The sequence below is a fragment of the Cyphomyrmex costatus genome, unplaced genomic scaffold, assembly GCF_001594065.2.
Source record: "Cyphomyrmex costatus isolate MS0001 unplaced genomic scaffold, Ccosl1.0 scaffold123, whole genome shotgun sequence".
NCBI lineage: Eukaryota > Metazoa > Arthropoda > Insecta > Hymenoptera > Formicidae > Cyphomyrmex > Cyphomyrmex costatus.
In genome coordinates this window covers 2313807-2336668 of record NW_017275207.1, presented here as the reverse complement: position 1 = coordinate 2336668, position 22862 = coordinate 2313807, and the positions used below count along the sequence as shown (strand labels likewise).

Here is a 22862-nt window from a genome sequence, read left to right as displayed (position 1 = left end):
TTACATATTTATATATTACGTAGATATTCTCTCTCTCTCTCTCTCTCTCTCTCTCTCTCTCTCTCTCTCTCTCTCTCTCTTTGTATTTGTTTATTTATTAATTTTTCTCTCCCCCTTCTTCTTTAACTAATTTATATTGAAATTTAATGTTGTTTTTTACACACACACACACACACACATGTACAAACATTATTTTTAAATAATAAAATGAAAACTTAAAAATGTGTTTCTTATAGCGAAACTATTTTATGATTTCAGGGCTGATAAAGAAAAATCTAAATTCCAGCAAGAAGTGTACGAGCTCCTCGCCCAACTTGACAATGTTACTAAAGAAAAGTTGATGTCAATAAAAACAGTCGAGAAACTCGAAATACATATATCTGAATTGAACGTCAAAATCGAAGAATTAAACCGTACGATTGTCGATATTACTAGTCATAAAACTCGGCTGTCTCAAGAGAATATTGAATTAGTCAAAGAGGTGCAAGATCTCAAGGTAAAGTGATAGACATTTTATTATTTAGAGCGTATAATTTTTAATTTAACATGAATCATTAAATTATTCAAATAAAATTCTAGGTGAGCATCGAGAACGTTACCTATCTAAAGACGCAAATCGCGGGTCAACTAGACGATGCTCGCCGTCGTCTTGAAGATGAAGAACGTCGTCGTGCATTGGTCGAAGCTTCTTTGCACCAGGTATAATATTATCGATTCCCACAATTTCCTTTAAAATGAATAACTTATCTTAAATATATTTATATGATATACACATATATACAAAATATTTTATTTTAACTTTGCTATCGAAATAACTTCAAGTAACTTACATAAGTTTACATTAATGTAATACTCCTTATAAAAATAAAAGAAATTTAAAAAATATCAGTTGTTAACATTCTATTTCTTATTGCGAATATTGAAAAGAATAGTTGAAGTTTTGTATTTAATAATATTATTAAAGAAATTTTTTTCTAGAATTATAATTAGATATAATATTCACTATGGATTAATAATAGGTTGAAGTGGAATTGGAGTCTGTTCGCGTCCAGTTGGAAGAAGAATCTGAAGCACGTTTGGATATCGAACGTCAATTGGTCAAGGCTAATGGAGAAGTCTCAATATGGAGGTCAAAATATGAAACCGAAGCTAACGCTCGTATCGAAGAGGTAATAAACATGCTTATCATAAAAATATAATTTTATCAATTTAATAACTATTTTCATATCATTTTCACATTAATATCAAAATCATAAATAACAAAATACTAATAAATATTTAACATAATTTTACACAGGTAGAAGAACTTCGTCGCAAATATGGTGCTCGCATCCAAGAACAGGAAGAACAAATTGAGACCTTACTTGTAAAGATCAATAATCTCGAGAAGCAGAAATCGCGCTTGCAATCTGAAGTGGAGGTCTTGATTATTGACTTAGAAAAGGTAAGATTTTATCATATTCCAGCTTTGTACTGACAGCTTTTTTGAAAAACAAATATTTCATATTTTTTAAAATAAAAAAATTTCTCATATTCTTATAACTTCTTTCTTTAAGGCCAATGGAACTGCTCGTGAACTTCAAAAACGTGTTGAACATCTTGAGAAGATCAATATAGAATTGAAGACTCGCTTGGACGAATCTCTCGCCATGTACGAGCAAAGTCAGCGCGATCTCCGCAATAAACAACAAGAACTGCAACGTGTAAATGCTGAACTCGACAAGACTCGTGAAATAAAAGATCAATTGGCCCGTGAAAACAAGAAACTTGGAGGTAATTATTATTGTTTTTATTTGTAAAATAATCTGAAAATGCTGTAGCAATGATAAAGTTGAGAATTTTTATAATAGACTATTATATTTTGCAATTTATGTGTTCTTGACAAAATTAAAATTTTTCTCTATATTATTTAATCGGGGTTTCCATTTAAATAAAAAAAATATTTTTTGCAGAGTAGAAAATTATTTACATAATTATTTAGATAATTAAATTGTAAAATTATTAATTTTAATAACATTTACATAGATGACCTTAGCGACGCAAAGAATCAATTGGCTGATATGAATCGCAGACTCCATGAATTGGAACTGGAACTTCGCCGATTGGAGAACGAACGCGAAGAATTAGCTGCTGCCTACAAGGAAGCTGAAGCAGTGAGTAACCATTCATGTTTGTATATGAATACCGTAAATATTATTCTAATTATAATCAAAAAGATAGATAAGACTATCAGCAACAATACGTGTAATCAAAATTTTTTAAATAATTTTAAATTTAAGAAAGTCTTAAAGAGTTTTAGTTTTACATAACAAGATGAAATTAATTTTGTTATTAATTTATTTAAAAATAGAGTTTTTCAAATATTTTAAACTAAAACAGAGTTATTTGCTATAATATAAAAAACAAATTCTTCTATCAATATTTTTTTAAAATATTACATTTAGTAAAATAAATATAAACATTATTAAAATAAATCCAAATTAGACTTTAAAAAACAATTTATTAAACATAAAATTTAAAGTAAGTTCTCGATAATAAATATCATTCTAAGATTAATTAAATCAAATGTAACATACATCAACAAATAAAATATTAAATAAGAATAAATTTGATATAAGGGCCGTAAAATTGAAGAGCAACGTGCTCAAAGATTGTCAGCCGAATTGAGTCAATTGCGCCATGAATTCGAGCGTCGCATTGCTGAAAAGGATGAAGAAATTGAAGCTATTCGGTAAGTTATTAACAATAGCTAAATTTTCGCATTGTTCCTTTTATGAGAAATTAAGTTTTAAAAAAGTGAGAAAAAATTGCTCATGCATAATTGTACATAAACATATATAATGTAATATATACTTATATGTAAATATATACGTATGTATATATGGTGTTTAAACAAATTTTTCTTTCTTTTTTCAAATTTAAATTTTTATAAAAAGAAAGGCAATGCAAAAATTATCCTTAAAATTATTTTTAAGTGCTTTTATGACTACTATTTTTTATACCAAATAGAAATTTTACAAATAGAGAAAAATATGTAAATATGTATAGATATATGTACATACATGAACATTCTGTATATATTTAAATATACATATATTATATATATTTATATATTCGTACATGCTCTCACATAAACAAAAATTATTAGGTGGTATAAATTAACTGACTTTTTTATTTAGCATTAATAAAGCTGCTGCAACATAATGTTATTGTATATAAATTTTTTATTACTATTTCTTACTTCTTTCATATGTGCTATTCTCTATGGAGCATTTTTTAATTTTTAAATTACATACTTTTTAAATAGAAGAGAAACTGTATTCTATTAATCTAAAATAAGATTTACTTTATTCTAATCTGGAAAAAAAATTATTTTTAAAAATATTATGCCAATGCGTAATTGCATTAAATGAAAAAGATACTTTTTGCTTAGATGAGTCGTTGGAACATTTTAAATAAAACATTTTGTGGGGAAAGCTTCAAGCTTTCACGATAAGTAGTTGAAAATTTTTTGGGCATGTAAAAGACCCACAAAATGAAAAAAAAGTTTTTTATATTTTTTTAACTCATAGTTTTTTATATGTCAAAATTATTAAACTCACGGAAACTCAAAAAATATAGTACCTAATCTTTCAAAAGTAGAGACTTTAAGTTTCAAAACTCATTTTTTAATTTAAATTTCGTTTATTTTTAACGAAGATATTGAAAAGGATAAAAATCCTTTTACATATGTATACATATGTACGAAGATTTTTTTCCACTCCAATATATTACTTGGGGTTCCAATTTTGTAATTATACCATATGATATGGTAATATATTTATACAATGTTCAATTTTCTAATTACATTATTCAGTATGTAATCAGTAATGCAAATTGCAAAAATTATTATGTGTTATAATAAAACGTATAGGTAAGTGTTAATCATATTATTAAAAATCATAATATAATCGATTCTAATTTTGATCAGCTATTATAAGTCAAAGTGTTATTATTAATACACATAACAAAATGTTGTTAAATTTATCAATGATCGATTCATATACATTTAATGACATAAGCAATTTCTTTACACGATTTCTCTACTTGCCTATTTATATACGATAGAGAATGAAATATGATATTGTTACATTTATAAGCAGAGTTTATTTTAAAAAAGTAAAATTTGTTATCAGTTTTATTTAATTTATTTTGACTCTTACTTTGCCCTTACACTCTGATTGATTAAAAGTAAAATTGTTTTTTAATAAAAAAAGAATTTTAGTTTACAAAATCGAAGTAAAAATAAACTACAAAAGAAGTCTATTTACTATAAATTATTCTACAAAATAAGTATGTATTTCATATAAGCGTATTAATTATGCTTTGCGATAATGAGATTATATATGGCATTAAAATTTATTATGGTTATTTATTCTGGCCGTTGATTAACGATGAAATAAAATGGATGATCTGATAAAACACATCAAAGATTGATATTAATAAGGACAGATAATGACAATTATATGATGATACTATTCTATTAATAAGTGCAGTAAATACGATCAGTCATGATCTAATTATTATTGAGAGGTGCTGATTGGTTGTCCTCGATGTGGCAATCACAACGAAAACTACAAAAGATACCACCTAACCATCGACCCAATTTTTATCAACGATCTTGTTGTGAGTGTCACCATCATCTGCAGATCTGTTCACAGAAAGCAAAAATGCATACAAAACTCTATCACGTAACAAATTAGATTAAAAATCGGAAGTCTGGCAATAACAAAATGTAATCAAATTATCAAGAAATAAAAGGTTTTAAGAGATGATGTGACCTGAAAAATTCTTTACAATTATATTTTTCTTTATTGCAAATCTTTAAGAATCAAAAAATAAGACAAACTTCATGAACTATTAAAACTTTATCAAAAATGGCAAGTTATATGCCACCAAATTATATGCCGTTGGAATCGAAATGGCGACATTATCCAACGTATATATATTCAAGAAATTATGGATACGGAATGAATTATTACCAACCAATGATTGATTATATAGATTCCAAGCGAATCACTTCAAAATCACCTTTACCACAGCTTGAAAGAAGAATAGAATTACCTGAATTACCCTGGTCTGATGGTAGAGTCTTGTGGGAAGACAAAAAAGTGCAACCCTATTCGAAAGATGACCTTATTAAATATGCAATTGACGCTGAGGACGAAGCCAGAGATCACCTATCTCATTTTAAGGTACGGTAGTAGCGGGAAAGTGCTGATAAGTTTTTGCAAAGAGGAATTTCTGATAAATATGAGGCGATCCGTTTTCCGAGTGCCGCACATCTTGGCGACTGTTCGACCTTTTCGGTTTCTAAATTTGGTGTCGCGGGAGAGGTTGCTTCGTTTCAAGTAGCAACGATCAAAGTCGTGTGCACAGAAGCCGTGCGTAATCCGTGTCATTATTGACGTCGTTGCATTTTTTTGTGACACAACTCATTTGTCGCAGCAGAAATATGCAATAACAACATATTAGTTCTCCTTTTATTTAATATCGTATACGTAACAAATAAAAGTTAATTCCCTGACAAATTTATGATATTTCTTTAATATTTGCAGATTCTTTTTATATATCATAATTTAATAAAAATGACATCAGAAATAATATAAAAAATTTATTTACAAGAAATATATTTTTAAGAAATGCATAAAAATGTAAGAAATTTTATAGTTCAAATAAATTACACTAACTTATTTATTGCAATAGTATAAATAAATTGTTATTTAAAGCAAGATTAATTCTGATATCTGTTATTACTAAATAAAAATTACTTAATAATTATCTAAAAGTTAAATATATAACAATATTTATGAAATAAAGTAGTTTATTTTCGTATTTATATTTTTAAATAAAATCGTGCACACTGTCTTAAAGAATTCTGGTGTAGTTAATATAGTCTACAATATCAATAATACTTTAAATAATATTCATAATATTAAAAAATAATTATCACATTTTCGTCGAACACACTAAATATATCTTTCCTGGGAACCCAAATAGAAAATTTAAATATGAAATAAACAATACAATCTTAAAAGAGAGGAAAGAGCTATTCTATATTATCATTTAATAAAATTTTCTTAAATAATTCATTGCAGAAATTGCCTATATAAGTTTAGAAAAACTAACTAAGCTAATAAAAATATATCGTGAAATAGTGCACCGAACAATTTCTTGGCATTCTATTATTTGGACCATTTCTCGTAGTTGTAATTAAGTCAGAATAGTTTGCCAAAATACAGTACAAAAATCCATCTCTGTTCCCGGACGAAAGGGACAGTAGGTGTTCGGTGCATTGGCAGTCGTTCTTGAGTCTTTCAAGAGGATCGGTCATGAGTGGCGTCGATTACTTTCGCATTCTGGACCGCTGCGGCTAAGTTTAGGTGACCACATCGCACAAGTGCGCGTGCACGACGGAAAACGGTGGTGCCCGTTAGATGTGCGCATAGAAAAACACGAGCGACTAACGTGCGACATAAAATTGACGCTGACCATCTGTCTGCCTATCGTGCCCGAAGATAGCAAATCGCTCGGACTTCAGCCTGGCCAAGACTGTGCAGGCCAGCCGCGTGACCAAGGAGATCTTTCCGCGTACCGGAAAAGACCTGAAAAGACTGCCCATACCGCCGATGTTCCCCAGCACTCGTGCCCGTAGCGAGGTCAAGAAGATTCAACAGGAAGCGATGAGCAATATTAAGCTGCAGGCGTTGAAAGATGTTCAGATGATGACCGAGGTGAATGACGCGCTGAAGCATGTTAAAAGTCTCCGTGGAAAATCTGCGAAAGCAATAGAATTCCATCTGAGGACAGAAGCGCTGAAGAATCTGTCCAAGAGCCAAGAGTTGGCTGATATCCGGAAATTCCAAAAGGAGACCATGCATTCTCTTTGGGACGATACAGCATACAGCAGATTGATGAACGAAAGGGCCAAAACTCTAATCGATGAGGACAAGCTGACGCAGCCACTTGATACGCTCAGCAGGGAGCTGCGCGGATTCGAGCAGAAGTCCAGCAATTATTTTCTAGATAAGAGGTATCAAGATCGTGCGAGACAAGAACTTTTGTATGGTTGTCGAGGATGCGAATATTATAATGTTAAGCGTGGTAAATAGGTGAGAGTTGTGACGCTATGATCGAGTTTTCAATAAAGAAAAGGTACAATAGTTTTAGAAAAGAATAAAAATGCGTGAAATAGAAATAAATTATTTTAATAATTGATATTTGATTTTATGTCTAGAAGAAATTATTTTTCTGAAAATAATTTATTTGAATATCCCCTCATCCTATAACATTATATTCTTTTATTAACAATTAGTATCGACTTTCTAAAACGCAGATTTTGTAAAAGCAACCGAAAATTAAATTCCAGGATGGATAAGGTAAATCGATGGATATCAAAATGATAAGTAGAACTTTAACATTAAATGTTTGAAAATAGTAACCAACAAAATATCATTCTTTAATTCCGGAGAATAGCACTGTGATTTAAATTTCATTGTTTATTGAATAATAATCGAAGAATACTTATCGAAATTCAGATAATAAAAGAAATGATTTGATATGTTTACATCGAATAAAATTAATAGTAAACAGACCAGCATCGAAATTGAGCAGCTGAACGCCCGCGTAGTGGAAGCTGAGACGAAGTTGAAGACCGAAGTTCAGCGTATAAAGAAGAAGCTCCAGATTCAAATCACCGAGCTCGAATTGTCTTTGGACGTCGCCAACAAGAATAATATTGATTTGCAAAAAACCATCAAGAAGCAGTCTCTCACTTTGACCGTAATGTCGACACTTACATCTGCTAGTATGTCTAAAAATAACAACCATCCCACACGTTTAATTATTTTATTTTTCAGGAATTACAAGCTCATTATGACGAAATACAGCGCCAGTTGCAAGTGACCCTGGACCAACTAGGCATTAGTCAACGTCGTCTCCAATCATTGACGGCTGAGCTTGAGGAAGTCCGTGGCAATTATGAATCTGTAAGTACAGCGATTGATTTGAAGTTTTTAACTTGAAAGAGATTGATTACAAAATATATTCGAAAAGTTTAGTTTATCCTCCGGATAAGCGAAGATGCGAATAAATACCACATTACATAAGCGTTACGTAATAGTAATATGAAGCATAAAATTGTATTGAAAGGCCCTGCGCGCGAAGAGGACTGTCGAACAGCAATATGAGGAATCGGTTAGCCGCATCAACGAGCTAACTACAATCAACGTAAACATCGCTTCATTAAAGGCTAAACTGGAGCAAGAACTGGCCACTTTGGCTGGAGATTATGAAGAGGTTACTAAGGAATTGCGAGTTAGTGATGAGAGATATCAAAGAGTACAGAATGAATTCAAACACACCGTTGAAATTCTTCATGAGGAACAAGAGCGTATTGTCAAAATTGAAGCTATCAAGAAATCGCTGGAGATTGAGGTAAAGAATTTGTCCGTGAGATTGGAAGAGGTTGAGGCCAATGCCATTGTTGGAGGCAAGCGCATCATCAGCAAGCTCGAAGCCAGGGTAAGAAAAAAGATAAAACTTTTTTCATTTTAATATTATATCATTCTTTTACTTCAAATGTAAAAAGACAACTAAAAAAATGTAATGTTTTCAGTTATAATGAATGAGTTAAAGGTAAAAATTACTCTGTAAATCATCAAAAGTAAACTTAAATTCACAGTCTATTTGTTAAATAGCACCTGTGTTTTAAGGTTTTCAAAAAGATTATAATATTTTCTATAAAAATGGCATATTTTAAATTGTATTATTTTATAGAAAAAAAAAAAAGAAAAGTATTCTACAAAGAACATTTATAGAATTAATATATGTTTAATGATCAAAGTCTGAAGAAATTACAATATTTTATTTTAAATTAAATTTTTTTTTGCTGATTGAAAAGTAAATATAATAATTAAATATAATAATTTATGATATTTTTGAATTGTCATTCTTAATAAATTATTCCGGATTTGTAATAATTTTTTTGTCAAAATCAATCCTAAAAAAGGTTCTTTAAGAATTGTATGATATTAAAATTAATTTTCTGTAAAGTTGAAAAGTAGTTTTTCTTTTTTTTTCTGAGAAACTTAATTTTTTTAGTTATTATTTTTATTTACAACTAAAAAAATAATTAAATTCTTTTAAATACAGTTTTATATGTATAATTAAATAATATAATGTTCTGTTATCTTTTAGATCTCTTTAACAATGCTTTTTTGGTGTACATAAAATATTCATCAGAGTATTTATTAATATTTAATAAATTTCTTATCTATAATTTTTGCATAGATTCGCGACCTGGAACTCGAGTTGGACGAAGAAAAACGTCGACACGCTGAGACTGTAAAGATACTTCGTAAGAAGGAGCGCAACATCAAGGAGGTAATGATTCAAGTTGAAGAGGACTCGAAGAACATCTCTCTGCTGCAGGAAACGCTTGACAAAGCCTCCCAGAAAGTCAGCATCTACAAGAGACAGCTGCAAGAGCAAGAAGGCATGTCCCAACAAAGCGTCACCAGGGTCCGCCGATTCCAAAGAGAACTCGAGGCCGCGGAGGATCGCGCCGACACGGCAGAGAGCAATTTGAGCCTGATCCGCGCCAAACACCGCAGCTTTGTCACCACTTCAACCGTACCCGGTTCCCAGGTATACCTCGTCCAGGAGACGAGGCAGGATCTGTAAAATAATCACCGTCACCTTACCTTCTGCCACTTCAAACGTCGTCGTCTTTATAAACGTATGTGTAGTATAAAATAATGTGAAATAATTAGATTTTTAAAAATAAATAGTAATTAATCACATAATTAAAGAACAACATTTTTTAAGGCTGCATAATACTAATAAAAGACAAATTATACTTTGTAGTTATTTAAAAAAAAAATAAGAAAATTTAAAGTGGTACTTAATTTTATCAGGCACATTGCATATCCTACGAGGAAAGAAGAAAGGAAAGGACGCGATATCAATCATCATAAAGAGGCCGAGACAGAAAGAGAGAGAGAGAGAGAGAGAGAGAGGAGAGAGTTTTCAACGGGCCGCAAACGTGTTATTTTCGAGGGGTTTAAATTGGAGCAACCAGAATACGCACCTATAAACATATGAATATCGATACGAATATAATGTTCACTGTCACGTAACGACCCGTCGTAAATTCGAAATTACTTGGCCAACGAAAAATGCGATACATTGCAACGAAAACATTACATTAAAGAAACGCGCTCACTATATTTAAGAGATTTATTAAAACATCAGAAATATTGAAATTATAAGAATCAATATATTGTTTAACAAATGGATAAATCAAGTTTAATGATCTTCTCGTCCCAATTATGTGAAGATAATCGAACGTAAGGGCAGAGAAAACACAAAAAATACAAGAAGAAATCAATAGTAATTTACGTCCTTCTATACGCGCGTGTCGCAATTGTATTTACATGGATAATTTTAATTCTATTCTATTACTATATAGATAGGTAACTATTGCCCATATACACAACTCTCACTATACAACATACACAATAACCTGTGTCAACATTAATTTAATAAATAAAGTGAAACACGTACGTACGAAAATGTTTGTGCACTTTATTTTCCATGTTTCTGAAAAATATTATCCTAAAAGCTTTTATAAACTACGATTATTTTATCATCAAAAATTTTATAATCAAAATAATCAATAAAAAATACAACAAAACTTTTTCATTGAATTTAATAAATCTAATATATTCATCATTGAATATATTAAGATTATTGAACACAGCTACATATAATTTATAATGTAGAATATTTTCACGCATTTTTACTTTTAAATATTATTATTTAATTACACATTTCGTTAAAAATGTAGATATTTCATATTTTTGAAATGTAATGCAAAAAATTTGACAGCGATTTAAAATTTGGATCAAAAGTTATTTTGAATTTTGATTATTTGATATCAGAGAATTGAAAAGATCAAAATTCTCTACATATCAACTTTCGTGAAAATCGAGTTAGTATAGTTCCTGAAATACGTATAACAAGAGAAACTATTGTATATAATTGCTCTCCATCTACAAAGAATTAATTGTAATAAAATGTTGCATAAATAATTTTAAACACTTAAAGTATTTATTACAACAAGAAAATTGAAACTTTCATCATAATTTCTTTAAATTTCTGTTAGAACAAATAAAAAATAACAACTATAATAAATAAAAAATAAACTAGGAAAATGTATCATTCAATAAAAATAGAATATTATAAACCCAATTTTCCATGAGTATGCAATTTATTTAAATATTAACATATTTGTGAAAATGAGTGCAATACATCTTTAAAAATTTGATATAATAAAAGGTATTGAAGAAGAAAAAACAAAGAAGTACATTAAAGTAAATTTAATTTATTCGAGCTAATTATTTTTTTCCGGACCACTATGGCGTTTATTAGTAGGATCCGCTTAGAAGCCAGATTTGTGAAGCCCTAAACGTATGAGAATTTTATTTCTAATCGTACATCTTATAAATGATTTTAATTTATTTTATTAATTTGTTGTCCTTGTTAAATCTCATACATTAGGCTTCAATAATCTTGCATTTTCAATCAAAATCAAGAGTTAATAATTAATAACATTAGGTACGTATATCTATTAACAATAGTAAGATCCATCCACACCGCCAGGCACGCTTTATACAGCGGCAGTAATTAATGGTTACGATTTAACATACACGTCACCGGTTTTTATTATATAAATCGTAGAAAACTTGATTCTCTAGTAACAAATGAGCGTCGTAAGAGTCGTAAAGAGTCGTGGAACGCGATTGTTAATTCGTTATTAACGAAAAAATAACAAAACTTTATCGATTTCGATAAAGTCAATTGCTATATTTGTGCCACGAGACAAACGAGATACAGTATTGCAATAATAATTATAAAAAACGGTAACTCATTGGATCGTCAATGTTCTCGCATGTTCGTGGCTTCTATTACCGCATTAAGTAACAGAAACATAACATCAATGTTATATTTTCTATAATTTCACACTCAATAGTATAAATGTAATATAACACATGTTTTACATAATTGTTACATTGTTGAATGCGAATTATAACATTAATGCTATGTTCCTATTATTTTGTTTGTAGATTGTTTTAGTTAAAAAAAATTAAGCATCTCAGTCTTTCGAATATATGTACCAAATCAAGCAGCTCTCTAATAAAATATGCCCATAGAAAGAGTTGTTGCTCTTCATTTTTTTCTTTTATTATAATTATAATTTGCGATTTATGTATTTTACTTTTAATATTTATAGCGCATTATTTAGCGCGCGCAATGTTTGATATTTCACAAACAATTTTTACTCGATATAAATTTTATTCCACAATATATCTCGTTTTGTATAAGCTGAAACTCTCTGATTTATTATTTCTTTATTCCTATTACATTATACAAGCCCGTAACACATTTCGCAAATTTTTTTATTTCGAGATAAATCTTTAACAGCAACAACCTTCTGTGACACTATATTTATCGCAATTTATTTGAGAGTAGATGGAAAAAATAGAGGAGACGCGACATGCCCATTACAAATGTTACAAATAATCAAAGTTAAAATGGTATCATTCATCAACTCACCCATCCGCTGTTACAAAATTACAAGTGCTCATTCTATTCATATATAAGTTGTCAATGAACATTTACACCATTATATACAGAATATTATACAATAAAATGGGAAATACAGAGAATAGAAATTATGATATAGCAATGATGAAACAATGAACTTATCGTCGCTAATAGTGTGACTAATAGATATTTTTTTAACATATATATTTATAAAAAAAAAACAAAAAACTGCGTCTGCAAACAATTTAATTTGGAAGCTTTTATATTCTCTTCTTTATTACGCGTTTCATTTGCCAACCAAAATAAAAAAATTAATTATTTAGTCAACAATAAAACAATGAAAGAAATAAACGTATTTGTCAAATTATTAAAATTATAACAAATTTAGAAATTTATACTCAAGCATTTTTTTCTCTGATTAAGAAATTTGAAAATTCACTAAAACTTTTTTCTCTGATTAAACGAATATTTGAAATTCTGTATAATATTGTACATTCAACACAACTATAAGAGCTGATCTTTTAAAATGTAAATAACTCTGTAAAAGAACAAACAACACAAAAAAGGACAAAACAATAATTAATTACAAACAAAATATCGTAATTATTATTAGAGACTTGTTTAATTATGTAGAGGAAAATAAATAGAATAAAAGCTCTTTGTTCGGAGGTTGCAAAAATGTTGAATATTTGCAGTATATTCTCCAAACCATCCAAATAAATGGAAAATATTTTTGGTCTATAAACCTTTAGCATTTGCTAATTAACTTATTTATATAATATTTATTTAATATAATGTGTAGTATCATATTGATAAAAAAATCGCACTGTTCTGATTAAATCATTACAAAAATCATTTTTTAATTACAAAATTCAAAACAAATTTTTTATACCTTCTTTTTAGCCTAATATAATTTGTAATTGTATAATGTTTTATAAAAAAAAACTTATAAATATATATTTTTGTATGAATATAAAACAGAAAAAAGAATTGCTTGCAATATTTGTGGTATATAATAAATAAATTATTTATAAATTGAATATTAGCAAAATGTGACAAACCATTGACTTGCATTAATATACAATTATTGTGTTTCATAGAAATAAAAAAGTTTGTAAAACTAAACTATGTGCAGTTGCATCACACAGTAGATAAAGTATAATTAGTACAGTTAACGTAATTCACAACAATTTCAAAATTTTCTGATTTTCTTCTGTGAGTGTGACTTTAAAATAAAATATCTCTAAAATATAGATTTATAGTTTTGTGTTTAATAAATCCTTATACATATACATATATTCGATATGATATATTAGAACAATGCGATTTTCTTCGATAACAAGATTTCTTCTTTCCACCGGTAATTGCTATAAACACTGGTATCGCCTAAAGCGTAAAACAAAATAGACGGTAAATCGCCTTTAAAGGTACAAGTTTCTTCCTTCTAGTGGAATCAACGTTGGCATTAAATGCCGCCTGTGCAACGTTCTCTTCTAATTTATTGTTACTCTTTTGTACAAGTGTGTGGGATAGTTCAAACAGTACGGAGCGGAAAAAGAGTGCAGAAGATGAAATATTATTTGGCAGTTAGGTATTTTGTCAAATGTAAGTCAGACTGTTCGATGGTTCAGCGACCCAGTTGTAATTTTGATAATTCAATTGATATTAAGACGAATTCGGGAGTGACATTCATTTATCATCGCCCGGAAATATAGTTGGCAATGGCTATGTGCAGAGGAAGAAAAATATCTTTTTGTTTTAGTACATTCAAATTTTTAATCCATTAAGTTGATATATGTAATTTAAATTAATTTATCAACTCTGTTACATTGAATGTATTCTTTGCTAATTACATGTTAATTACAAAAAATTTATTTAGCTAAGATTGTTCGACAATATTTTCTTAAAGTTTCTTAATGTCTCTCAAATACTTATTTTGCATTCAATTAGTATAATAATGCACAAGAATTTATACCAAAGATATTTTTCCTCGTTTGGGAGCATGTATAACTCATGGAAATATAATGTACATTATTATCCTGTCTTTGTCGTTTTAGTTAATACTCAGTCAGATATTGGCACAGGGAGTTGTACTAGCAGTATGGAAACAGCTATGGGGGAGACATCAGAGTCGAGTTTGCGGTATTATACTAATAGATTTGTAGAACGTTACCGCAAAGCTTCAACGATATACAGATTATATTATTTACGTATGATAAATTAACTTATATTGTAACAGGAATGTATGAAAAATAAAAACGAGTAAAGAAACATAAGGTTGTAGCTTTTTAGCGATAATTTGTTAAAACTTGTATGCAATTGTTGCTTTTCAATTTACCTATATAGCAGAAATATTCCCAAATCTTTATTACTAATTGTAAGTATAAATTAAAGTTTATAATTTATAATGAAGATCAACAGATTAAAAAAAATTTCTAAAGAATAAAAATATTTACTTAAAACTGTATCGGAAGAAAAAAATTTAGAAACTGTAAGAATATCTAAATAGCTCTACGTAAGCTCAGTCTTTTTTCTATATCTTAAATAACAAAAAATAGGAAACAAATAATCATTAAATTAATTAAAATGTGAGTTTTTAAATTAATTCTGTTAACAAAATATAAATAAATGTTAAACATCATTCTCTTATGAAAATAGAATGTGGTTACAATAGCGATAAAAAAAAACAAGTAAAAATTTTTTATACAATAGTTCTTGAAATCTGTCCTAAGAAAAGTATCTAAAAAATTAAATTCAAAACGTTAAAGAATTTATGTTATAATTTTGTAAATCAAAAATAATTTAGAGATTAAATTTTAATAATAAATTATGTAAAAGACATGTTAATATAACTATTTTACTGTATACTTTGTTAATATCAAGATTTCTATTAACTTGAAAGTAAAGGTAAACGTCTTCAACCTTAATTATTTATTATTCACTAATCAATCGTAGATTCAGTCTTTCGGCAAATTGCAATCCGCGTGTAACGTCACTCCAGAATAAATAAATCGTATTCACGATTCATCATTTCGTCTTATTTTGTCTGCCAAATAAAAAATATTTGTCACTTTCTAATGTACAAAATTAATTTTTGGAGACATATTCTGTTTGTCTATATATAATGCATATACTTATTATACATTATTATAATATGCTGATTAGTCTTAATTTGCGTAACGACATATTTACTAATGTATTAAATAATTATGTTTAAAGTCCCCATAAATGTTTTGTCATGAAAATAAACCCAACCGAAGTAGTAAGTTAATAATTTGATTTGGAATAAAATGTTTAATAGCATTTTTAAATTAATAATAATAAAATTTTTATTTAATATTAAAAAGTAAATATTTACGTTGCAAATCTTCCTTGAAAGCAGCCTGATGTTACTTGTCGTCAAAAATATTAAAGTATAAATATTCATTTTTTAATATTATAAATAATTTAATTTAATATTATTTAACTAAAAATGTTAATAAAATTTTTATTTAAATTATTTGTATCGATAAATTTTAATTCCAAGAAAATATAAAAGGATTTTATTGTAATTATTCTTAATTTGCTCCTATTAAAGAAAAATTCTATAAAATTATATCTAATAAAATATATCGTTTAAATTGGATTATGTCTCACAAATTAAGAACTATCAACAGTAATTTAAATATATATTAGATAGAGAATTAATAAATGTAGTGCCATCGTTATGTGAAATTATATGTAACTGGGTCGGAACATTGCGAGCATGTAAAAACGGAAGAGGAAAATTAGAAAGACGTTCGATCAACGTTATCTGTAAAAAATAATATAAAAATATGATTATGTATTCAAAGAATTCTCCGTTATTTTGTCTATAGCATAATAATAATAATAATTGTAACCTCGCAGACTTTTACGTTGACTATTGGATGACGAAGATTCTTATTTTCCTGTTCTCTTGTATTCTATCGCACACTTTGCTCGCTTGCTATCTTTCACTCCAAATAAAGATTTTTTCTCATTTTGTCAAAGAAGTATACACTATACACTACCAATATAATCAACCATTCATTGAAGAAAAGAAGAATCCGTTTACGGATAAATAGAACAGTTTCTCCTGTTCTTCGACGAAAATCGTAATTATGTTTTATGAAGAGACATCCCATACGCATACTCGTCGCATTCTTATCTCGCGGTATATCAAAGTTATATAGTACTTACCTCGAGCACTACGATTGCTTTTTAATCTATCGAAATACAGCGCGTAGATGTAAATTCATCTGAAGACTACATTCGGAGTTTTTAATTGAAAAAAGTTTATAAAACAGCATTCGACAAATAGATGAATTCCTTTAACATCTTAAACGCAACACGATAGAAATTATCCAAAGAGCACTTGGATATAGTTAAGCTAGAAAAAATCAATTTAAAAATACTATTTCGTTACTTAATTTCTCTTAAATATGTATTATTTTTTTATATACATAATCTTATATTATCTTATACTTACTGTTTAAAAAAGAACTACATTTCAACATTAAACTATTTAATATTTCTTTTGGTTCAATCATATTTAGAAAATTTATCTGCGACATTCTCCATTGTTAAAAAGATTACATTATTAAAAATGAACAAACACGTTCAAGAAGTTATCTCAAAAGTTGACAACTATATTTATTAGTATCAATTGATTTCTTCTTGCCTAACTACATCCGTTCTTCTAATATACAATCGATATCCATCTTTGCTGCATTTCGTACTTTTCATTATTCCGCGAAAAAAATACCCGAAAATATAAATCTCCAATGAATTTTTTTATCAAATCTGTTTTTCACTTTTTTCTTTTTCTTGTACCAATCCTAATTCAAGTCATACGTTTTTGCATTCTCACACGTTTCTCATACCCTCTTGCGTTTCTCTTTACGATATACGCGCGCTTTTGAGCTTAGTATCAGCCTCAATTTCAATGTTAACCTTTCTGCATTACAAAGAAAACACATTTCAAAAACCTTGCGTACCCTTACGCTTATTTTCCGTATGATCTCGCAAAAATATTCGTCTTGAGCAAAACATTCGTATGTATCTACTATACTAAGAGTATACGTATAGGGTCGACAAATAAAACCGGACGATGTGCCAAAGTTTTATAACACCTCACACATCGGAGGAAAGGTGAGTATTCTTGTTAACAATACATTTCGTCTGTAAATTTTGTCAGTGAATGCATAAACATCACTAGAGGATTTCTTGACGAGAAGATCCGCCTTATTCAAATTGTTTCTATTGAATACATCAACGTTAATCACTTGGTTGTCCGGTTTTCCTATCTACCCTGTATAATCATTTTTATCAACTCGGCACTTTTTTCAGAAGAGTAAAAATCAAAAAAGATACGTATTCTCTTTGTATAACATAATGTATGACATATAGACTCCCTATATCAAACGTGTAATTCTATAATTGTAATATAATTGTAATTTTTGCACTAAAATAGTAAATTTTCACTGTAGAACTTTGGAAATGAAATTAAAAAATGTTATCCTGTTGTTTCTTCGCTTATAATTTTCCGCCATCAAAGTCGGAACTGAATTGATACGTTTAAATCTTGCACGACATCCTGATTACTTCCGGCTATTCGATATACTTTGCGCGAGCATAGTGATCGTTTCATTGAGGTAACTTGTTTATAAGGTCACCTAAACAATAGATAGTTCGGTTAATCGACTCAATTATTCCAAGATAACAGGAATATATATATATGTAATATATAATTATATATGTGTGTACATGCGAGAACTGTTACTCATTAGTATTAATCAATAAATGTTGCTACATAATAAATTTGTATACTTCATTATCTTAGTATTATCGTAATAAATATGCAGCGGTTTGTATTCTTTTTTATGTGTTAGTATCCGCATGTGTCAAAGTAGGTGGCGCGTAATTGAGCGATCGTTCGATTAACCGAACACGTATTGTGATTGCCTGTTGACCCATTCTACAGAGTGACCGATCATCAGGCCGCGATATATCGGGACTGAAATAATATTTCTTCCTATATCTCACACGCTATCCATCATTCAAAATAATCAACACGTGTAAAAATCCATTCTATTTTCTATCTCTTACAATTCTGCGATACCAATCCTATTCATACTGTATTTTACTCGGTCGAGGCCATCAATCTCGCATAAGAAAGAATCTCATAATTCCATCTAATCTGTTCCAGATTCTTCTCGACTACGCGAAATATTTCTTCATCCTGCCGGAAGCTCTATCGCATCAAATTTCAAAATAGCAACATTCACATATATGATCCAATCGACTTTTGTCGCTTTTTTGTTGAAGAGCTCGGCAACAGCTTAATCTATTTCAGGTCGTCTATAGCGCCATAATTAGCGAGCGATTTCTTGATCCTGAGTGCGGTTAGCCTGGCGGCGGCATTGTGATACCAACATTCCTTCATTACTTTCGACATTACTTGCAGAGCCTGTATATAAATAATAAATAGTTATAATTAATTATCAATTTAACTTAAGTAATATTTTTCAAAAAAGTAATTTTATATTCACAGTAAGAACAGTTTTGTTAAAATATTTAAAAATTTAACTAGATGCAAATTTTATATTAACTAGATACAATATTTAAAAATAATTTTGTTAGCCCAAGTAAAACAACAAGTCATGATCATGTCAAAATGACATTAAGATGAATCGGAAGTTATTAAAAAATGATTTTTAATAATCATTTTGGAATCATTTTAATATCATAATAACTTATTGTCCTGCTTGCGAGGTCATCAGAATAATTATGTAAGACACTCAGGCCCGATTTTTCATTATCTGGTTAACTTGTGGTTAAGCTTAACCTGATGTTTTATCCAATGGGCTTCATCTATGGTGATGTCATAGATAAAGCTCATTGGATGAAACATCAGGTTAAGCTTAACCACAAGTTAACCAGATAATGAAAAATCGGGCCTCAAACTGATTGCTAGAACGTCGAAACTTTTTACATCGTTGCCTATGATCATGCTTGAATTTTCTACATAATTACTTTAATAGTCTAACAAAATTATTTTCATATTTGTATCTACTTAAATTTTAAGATATTTCAAAAAAATCATTCTTTTCGAATAAACTCCCTTATTATAGTTTTAGTAAAATGTAACTTTAGCTAAAATAATTTAGGTTTCCAAATAATAAATATGATTATTTTTAATTCAAATTTTATCTGCCAATCACTGCTATGATTTTATTGCATTTTATAATTATTCAATTATTATATCTCATTTCGCTAAATTTTCAAGTCATATGAATGTTAATAAACGAATACAAGCATTAGAACAAAATAATTTTTTTAGTTAAAGGGTCTATATATAGTTATATTTTTGTTTACCTATAATTTATTTTTTTGAACAATTGTTCTAAGTAAAATTGATAATTTTAACTATACTTTTTTGCTTTAACACTCACTTCGATCGACTGCCATCGATTCGGTATCGACGGCCGCTGTCGATCAGTGCACACGACTTTCCGCATTTCCTCGATAGTTGGATCGGAAGGCACCAAGTCGTAAAAGGGCAACTGATACTCGTCGTGAATTCCGCCGACATTACAACGTCTAGCGATCTCCCAGAGGATCAGACCGAGTGCGTATACATCGGCCCTCTTGAACGAGTCAAAGTGGTTCATGTTTATCGTCTCTTCAAGAACCTGAAAGCAGAAAACGTTAGCATGAATTACCGAAGAACCGTCTTCCTGACTAAGTGCAAACCATCGCGAATTATCTTCCATATTTTTATTGTTTGATAACAGTGTCCAACAAATTTAAACTTTTTTCAGACGCATTCATTTCGCCTGCGAAATATTTTGTTTTACAATAAACGAAATTGTTTGGTTCGTAGAGCCCTTCAAATTTATTTTGAATTTCATTCTTTTTGAGTCATTTTATGTTACTTTTTAATATTAATTAATATAATTATATTTCTAGTTTTATTTTTCTTAAGAATAGAGAGTATATACTTCTGCTTTTTACACTTCGAATCAGAGGAACCTTCTTTCACATGGCAATATAATTACCTCAGGCGCCATGTATCTCTTTGTGCCGACTCTATTGTTGAGCTGAATGTCGACGGTATCCGTGATTACGTCGTGCCTGGCGGCCAATCCGAGGTCGCCTATGGCGCAGGTACCATTAGTCTTCACGAGGATATTTTTTGACTTCAGGTCCCGATGAGCAATGGCCGGCTTGCCTTGCGTGCCGACTATTTCCATATGAAGATGCGCCAAGCCAGTGGCGATCGACAAGGCCATCCTTATCATACCGTTCGTGTCGACGGTCGATCTGTTGAGGTAATCGAAGAGCGAACCCTTTTCGTGATAATCCGTTATCAGCCATAGCTGTGTCCACGTGCCATTATCTAAAGAGGAACAAAATGACCCGTCATTCCATCAATTCACAATTTATTCAGAAGACATAATTCAATCACAGTAGCTCTCAAGTAATGTGCAAGATGATGAAATATGTAATGAAAATCGATAAAAGGAATCTTTGAATGTTTTATATCATCTAAAGAGATCGTCTGTGCGCTCGAAACATCTCCAGAAATAAATTTGTTTGATAAATTGGACTAACCGAATTTAATTCATTAATATATAAAATGTATTTTAATAATAACAAATTAGCAGGTTAATTTAATTTTAAATTATATTTTTTATTTTAAAATTTTTGAAACAGAAGAGAGAGAGAGAGAGGTTACAATGATTCGTATTAAAATTCTCTTTCAAATTAAAAAAGAGACGTAATAAATACTTTGAAAATTGCCGAAAGTAGATACATTGAGGAATAAGTACTAAACTATTTGTTAGGTACGAGTTTCGATTTCACTGGAATTTTAGATTATAAGTATCTACGAATATAAAGAAATTCACACCTTTGTTATCGGCAGCGATAAAACCTAGGATATTGTCATGCCTCAACATCACTGTCTGATAAATTTCGGCTTCTCGGAACCAGGATCTCTCCTCTCGCGAGCTGAAGATCTTTACAGCAACATTTTCGCCGCGCCAACGACCGCGCCAGACCTCACCGAAGCGGCCTTTTCCGATCGTTTCCACCAGCTGAATCTGGCGCGCTATACTCCGTTGTACCAGAAGTGGCAGGCCTACTTGAGAGAGGATGGGCATTGGAGAACGTAAATTTCAGTATCATTAAAGATGACTCACGCTTCGCGTATTCGTATATTATGACCAAAAGATAAATGGATTAACGTGTGTATAAATACATAACTTTATAAAAGAATCTCTATTAGTAAAAAAATCTGAGCTATAGATTAATTTAGCAATTTAAATTCAACGAGCTAATTAAATTTGGATGTAATGATTTATCCGTATTTTTACACACGTTAGTATATCGTATACATACAAAGACTTTAATCATTTTTTTTAGATCACATGAAATAAAATAGACTAGTATAATTAATTAATTAAAGAAACTAATAATATTTTATAAAATATTTACTACGCATTTACTAAAAAACTGTAAAATAAAAATTTTCTGTGTGAAATCTGTATAATTTTTAATAATATAACGTAAATTTTTAATTGTTATTATTATCTACGTCTTAAATTTGCTAATAAATATGTATCCGTAATAACTGTATAATAAAGAATAACTAACGTTTGCCTTTTATCTTATCGTTCTATACTGGTTATAAATGATAAACTTTAATTTAATTTGACCTACCTGAGCCGCTACCACTCGTAGTCATCTCTAACATGTCCCTGATAGTGACGCCACCCAGAATTGGTCGGTCCGGAGCCTCCATCGAGTCATCCGGAAAGTGCCTAGCCGGCCTCTTTTTGGTCATGTGTATGTGATAGATTGCCATTACGACCACGCAGATTGCGCATATTGGTAGTGCTATCGTCAAAGCCATTTTCCAGGTAACCCATGTTGCGTCATCACCACTTGACGATACTTTCGGTCAAGATATATACAGTTATTATTTGCACGTAGGAAGCACTGAATAAACGCTAATTCAATCTTGATGACGCCGTATTGTACACATTATTATACTGAAGGTATGATATACCAATATCAGAGATATTCAACTTGTAACGTATATTCCTAAATGAGTAAATTATGTATTCTCTCAAGATTTACAAATTATATGAATGTAAAAAGATCTTGTATGTTTTCACGCGTTACTTATTTTTGCTGACATTTAGTAA

General features: G+C 29.6%; 3 protein-coding genes across 3 annotated transcripts in view; 2 read left to right on the top strand and 1 right to left on the bottom strand.

Moving 5' to 3' along the window:
• LOC108782291 (paramyosin, long form) overlaps window positions 1-10614 on the top strand; it is a 17965-nt gene extending 7351 nt beyond the window's left edge. The window contains exons 5-16 of the mRNA XM_018550520.1: window positions 259-496; window positions 580-699; window positions 1020-1169; window positions 1298-1444; window positions 1557-1773; window positions 2026-2153; window positions 2619-2731; window positions 7626-7821; window positions 7899-8027; window positions 8191-8562; window positions 9331-9778; window positions 9957-10614. Coding sequence (XP_018406022.1) covers window positions 259-496; window positions 580-699; window positions 1020-1169; window positions 1298-1444; window positions 1557-1773; window positions 2026-2153; window positions 2619-2731; window positions 7626-7821; window positions 7899-8027; window positions 8191-8562; window positions 9331-9723 — 2203 coding nt within the window. The 3' untranslated portion in view covers window positions 9724-9778; window positions 9957-10614. The remainder of the gene's footprint in view (window positions 1-258; window positions 497-579; window positions 700-1019; window positions 1170-1297; window positions 1445-1556; window positions 1774-2025; window positions 2154-2618; window positions 2732-7625; window positions 7822-7898; window positions 8028-8190; window positions 8563-9330; window positions 9779-9956) is intronic.
• On the top strand, window positions 4787-7236 carry LOC108782292 (paramyosin, short form). The gene is made up of 2 exons (XM_018550521.1): window positions 4787-5234; window positions 6558-7236. Exons 1-2 carry the CDS (start codon window positions 4917-4919, stop codon window positions 7149-7151), a joined length of 912 nt encoding a protein of 303 aa, XP_018406023.1. The 5' UTR covers window positions 4787-4916; the 3' UTR covers window positions 7152-7236.
• An 8380-nt stretch (window positions 10615-18994) lies between the features above and the next one.
• Window positions 18995-22862, bottom strand: part of babo (TGF-beta receptor type-1 babo) — a 33606-nt gene continuing 29738 nt past the window's right edge. Inside the window, exons 4-8 of the mRNA XM_018549447.1 lie at window positions 22375-22608; window positions 21563-21796; window positions 20709-21049; window positions 20103-20342; window positions 18995-19117 (exon numbers count right to left, since the gene is read on the bottom strand). Coding sequence (XP_018404949.1) covers window positions 18995-19117; window positions 20103-20342; window positions 20709-21049; window positions 21563-21796; window positions 22375-22608 — 1172 coding nt within the window. The remainder of the gene's footprint in view (window positions 19118-20102; window positions 20343-20708; window positions 21050-21562; window positions 21797-22374; window positions 22609-22862) is intronic.

What these genes read in the sequence shown, in the direction of transcription:
- LOC108782292 (XM_018550521.1), top strand. Translation starts at nt 4,917, where the DNA reads ATGGCAAGTTATATGCCACCAAATTATATGCCGTTGGAATCGAAATGG. An exon ending in ATCACCTATCTCATTTTAAG is followed by an intron (nt 5,235 to 6,557) that starts GTACGGTAGTAG and finishes TCGTGCCCGAAG; the next exon opens with ATAGCAAATCGCTCGGACTT.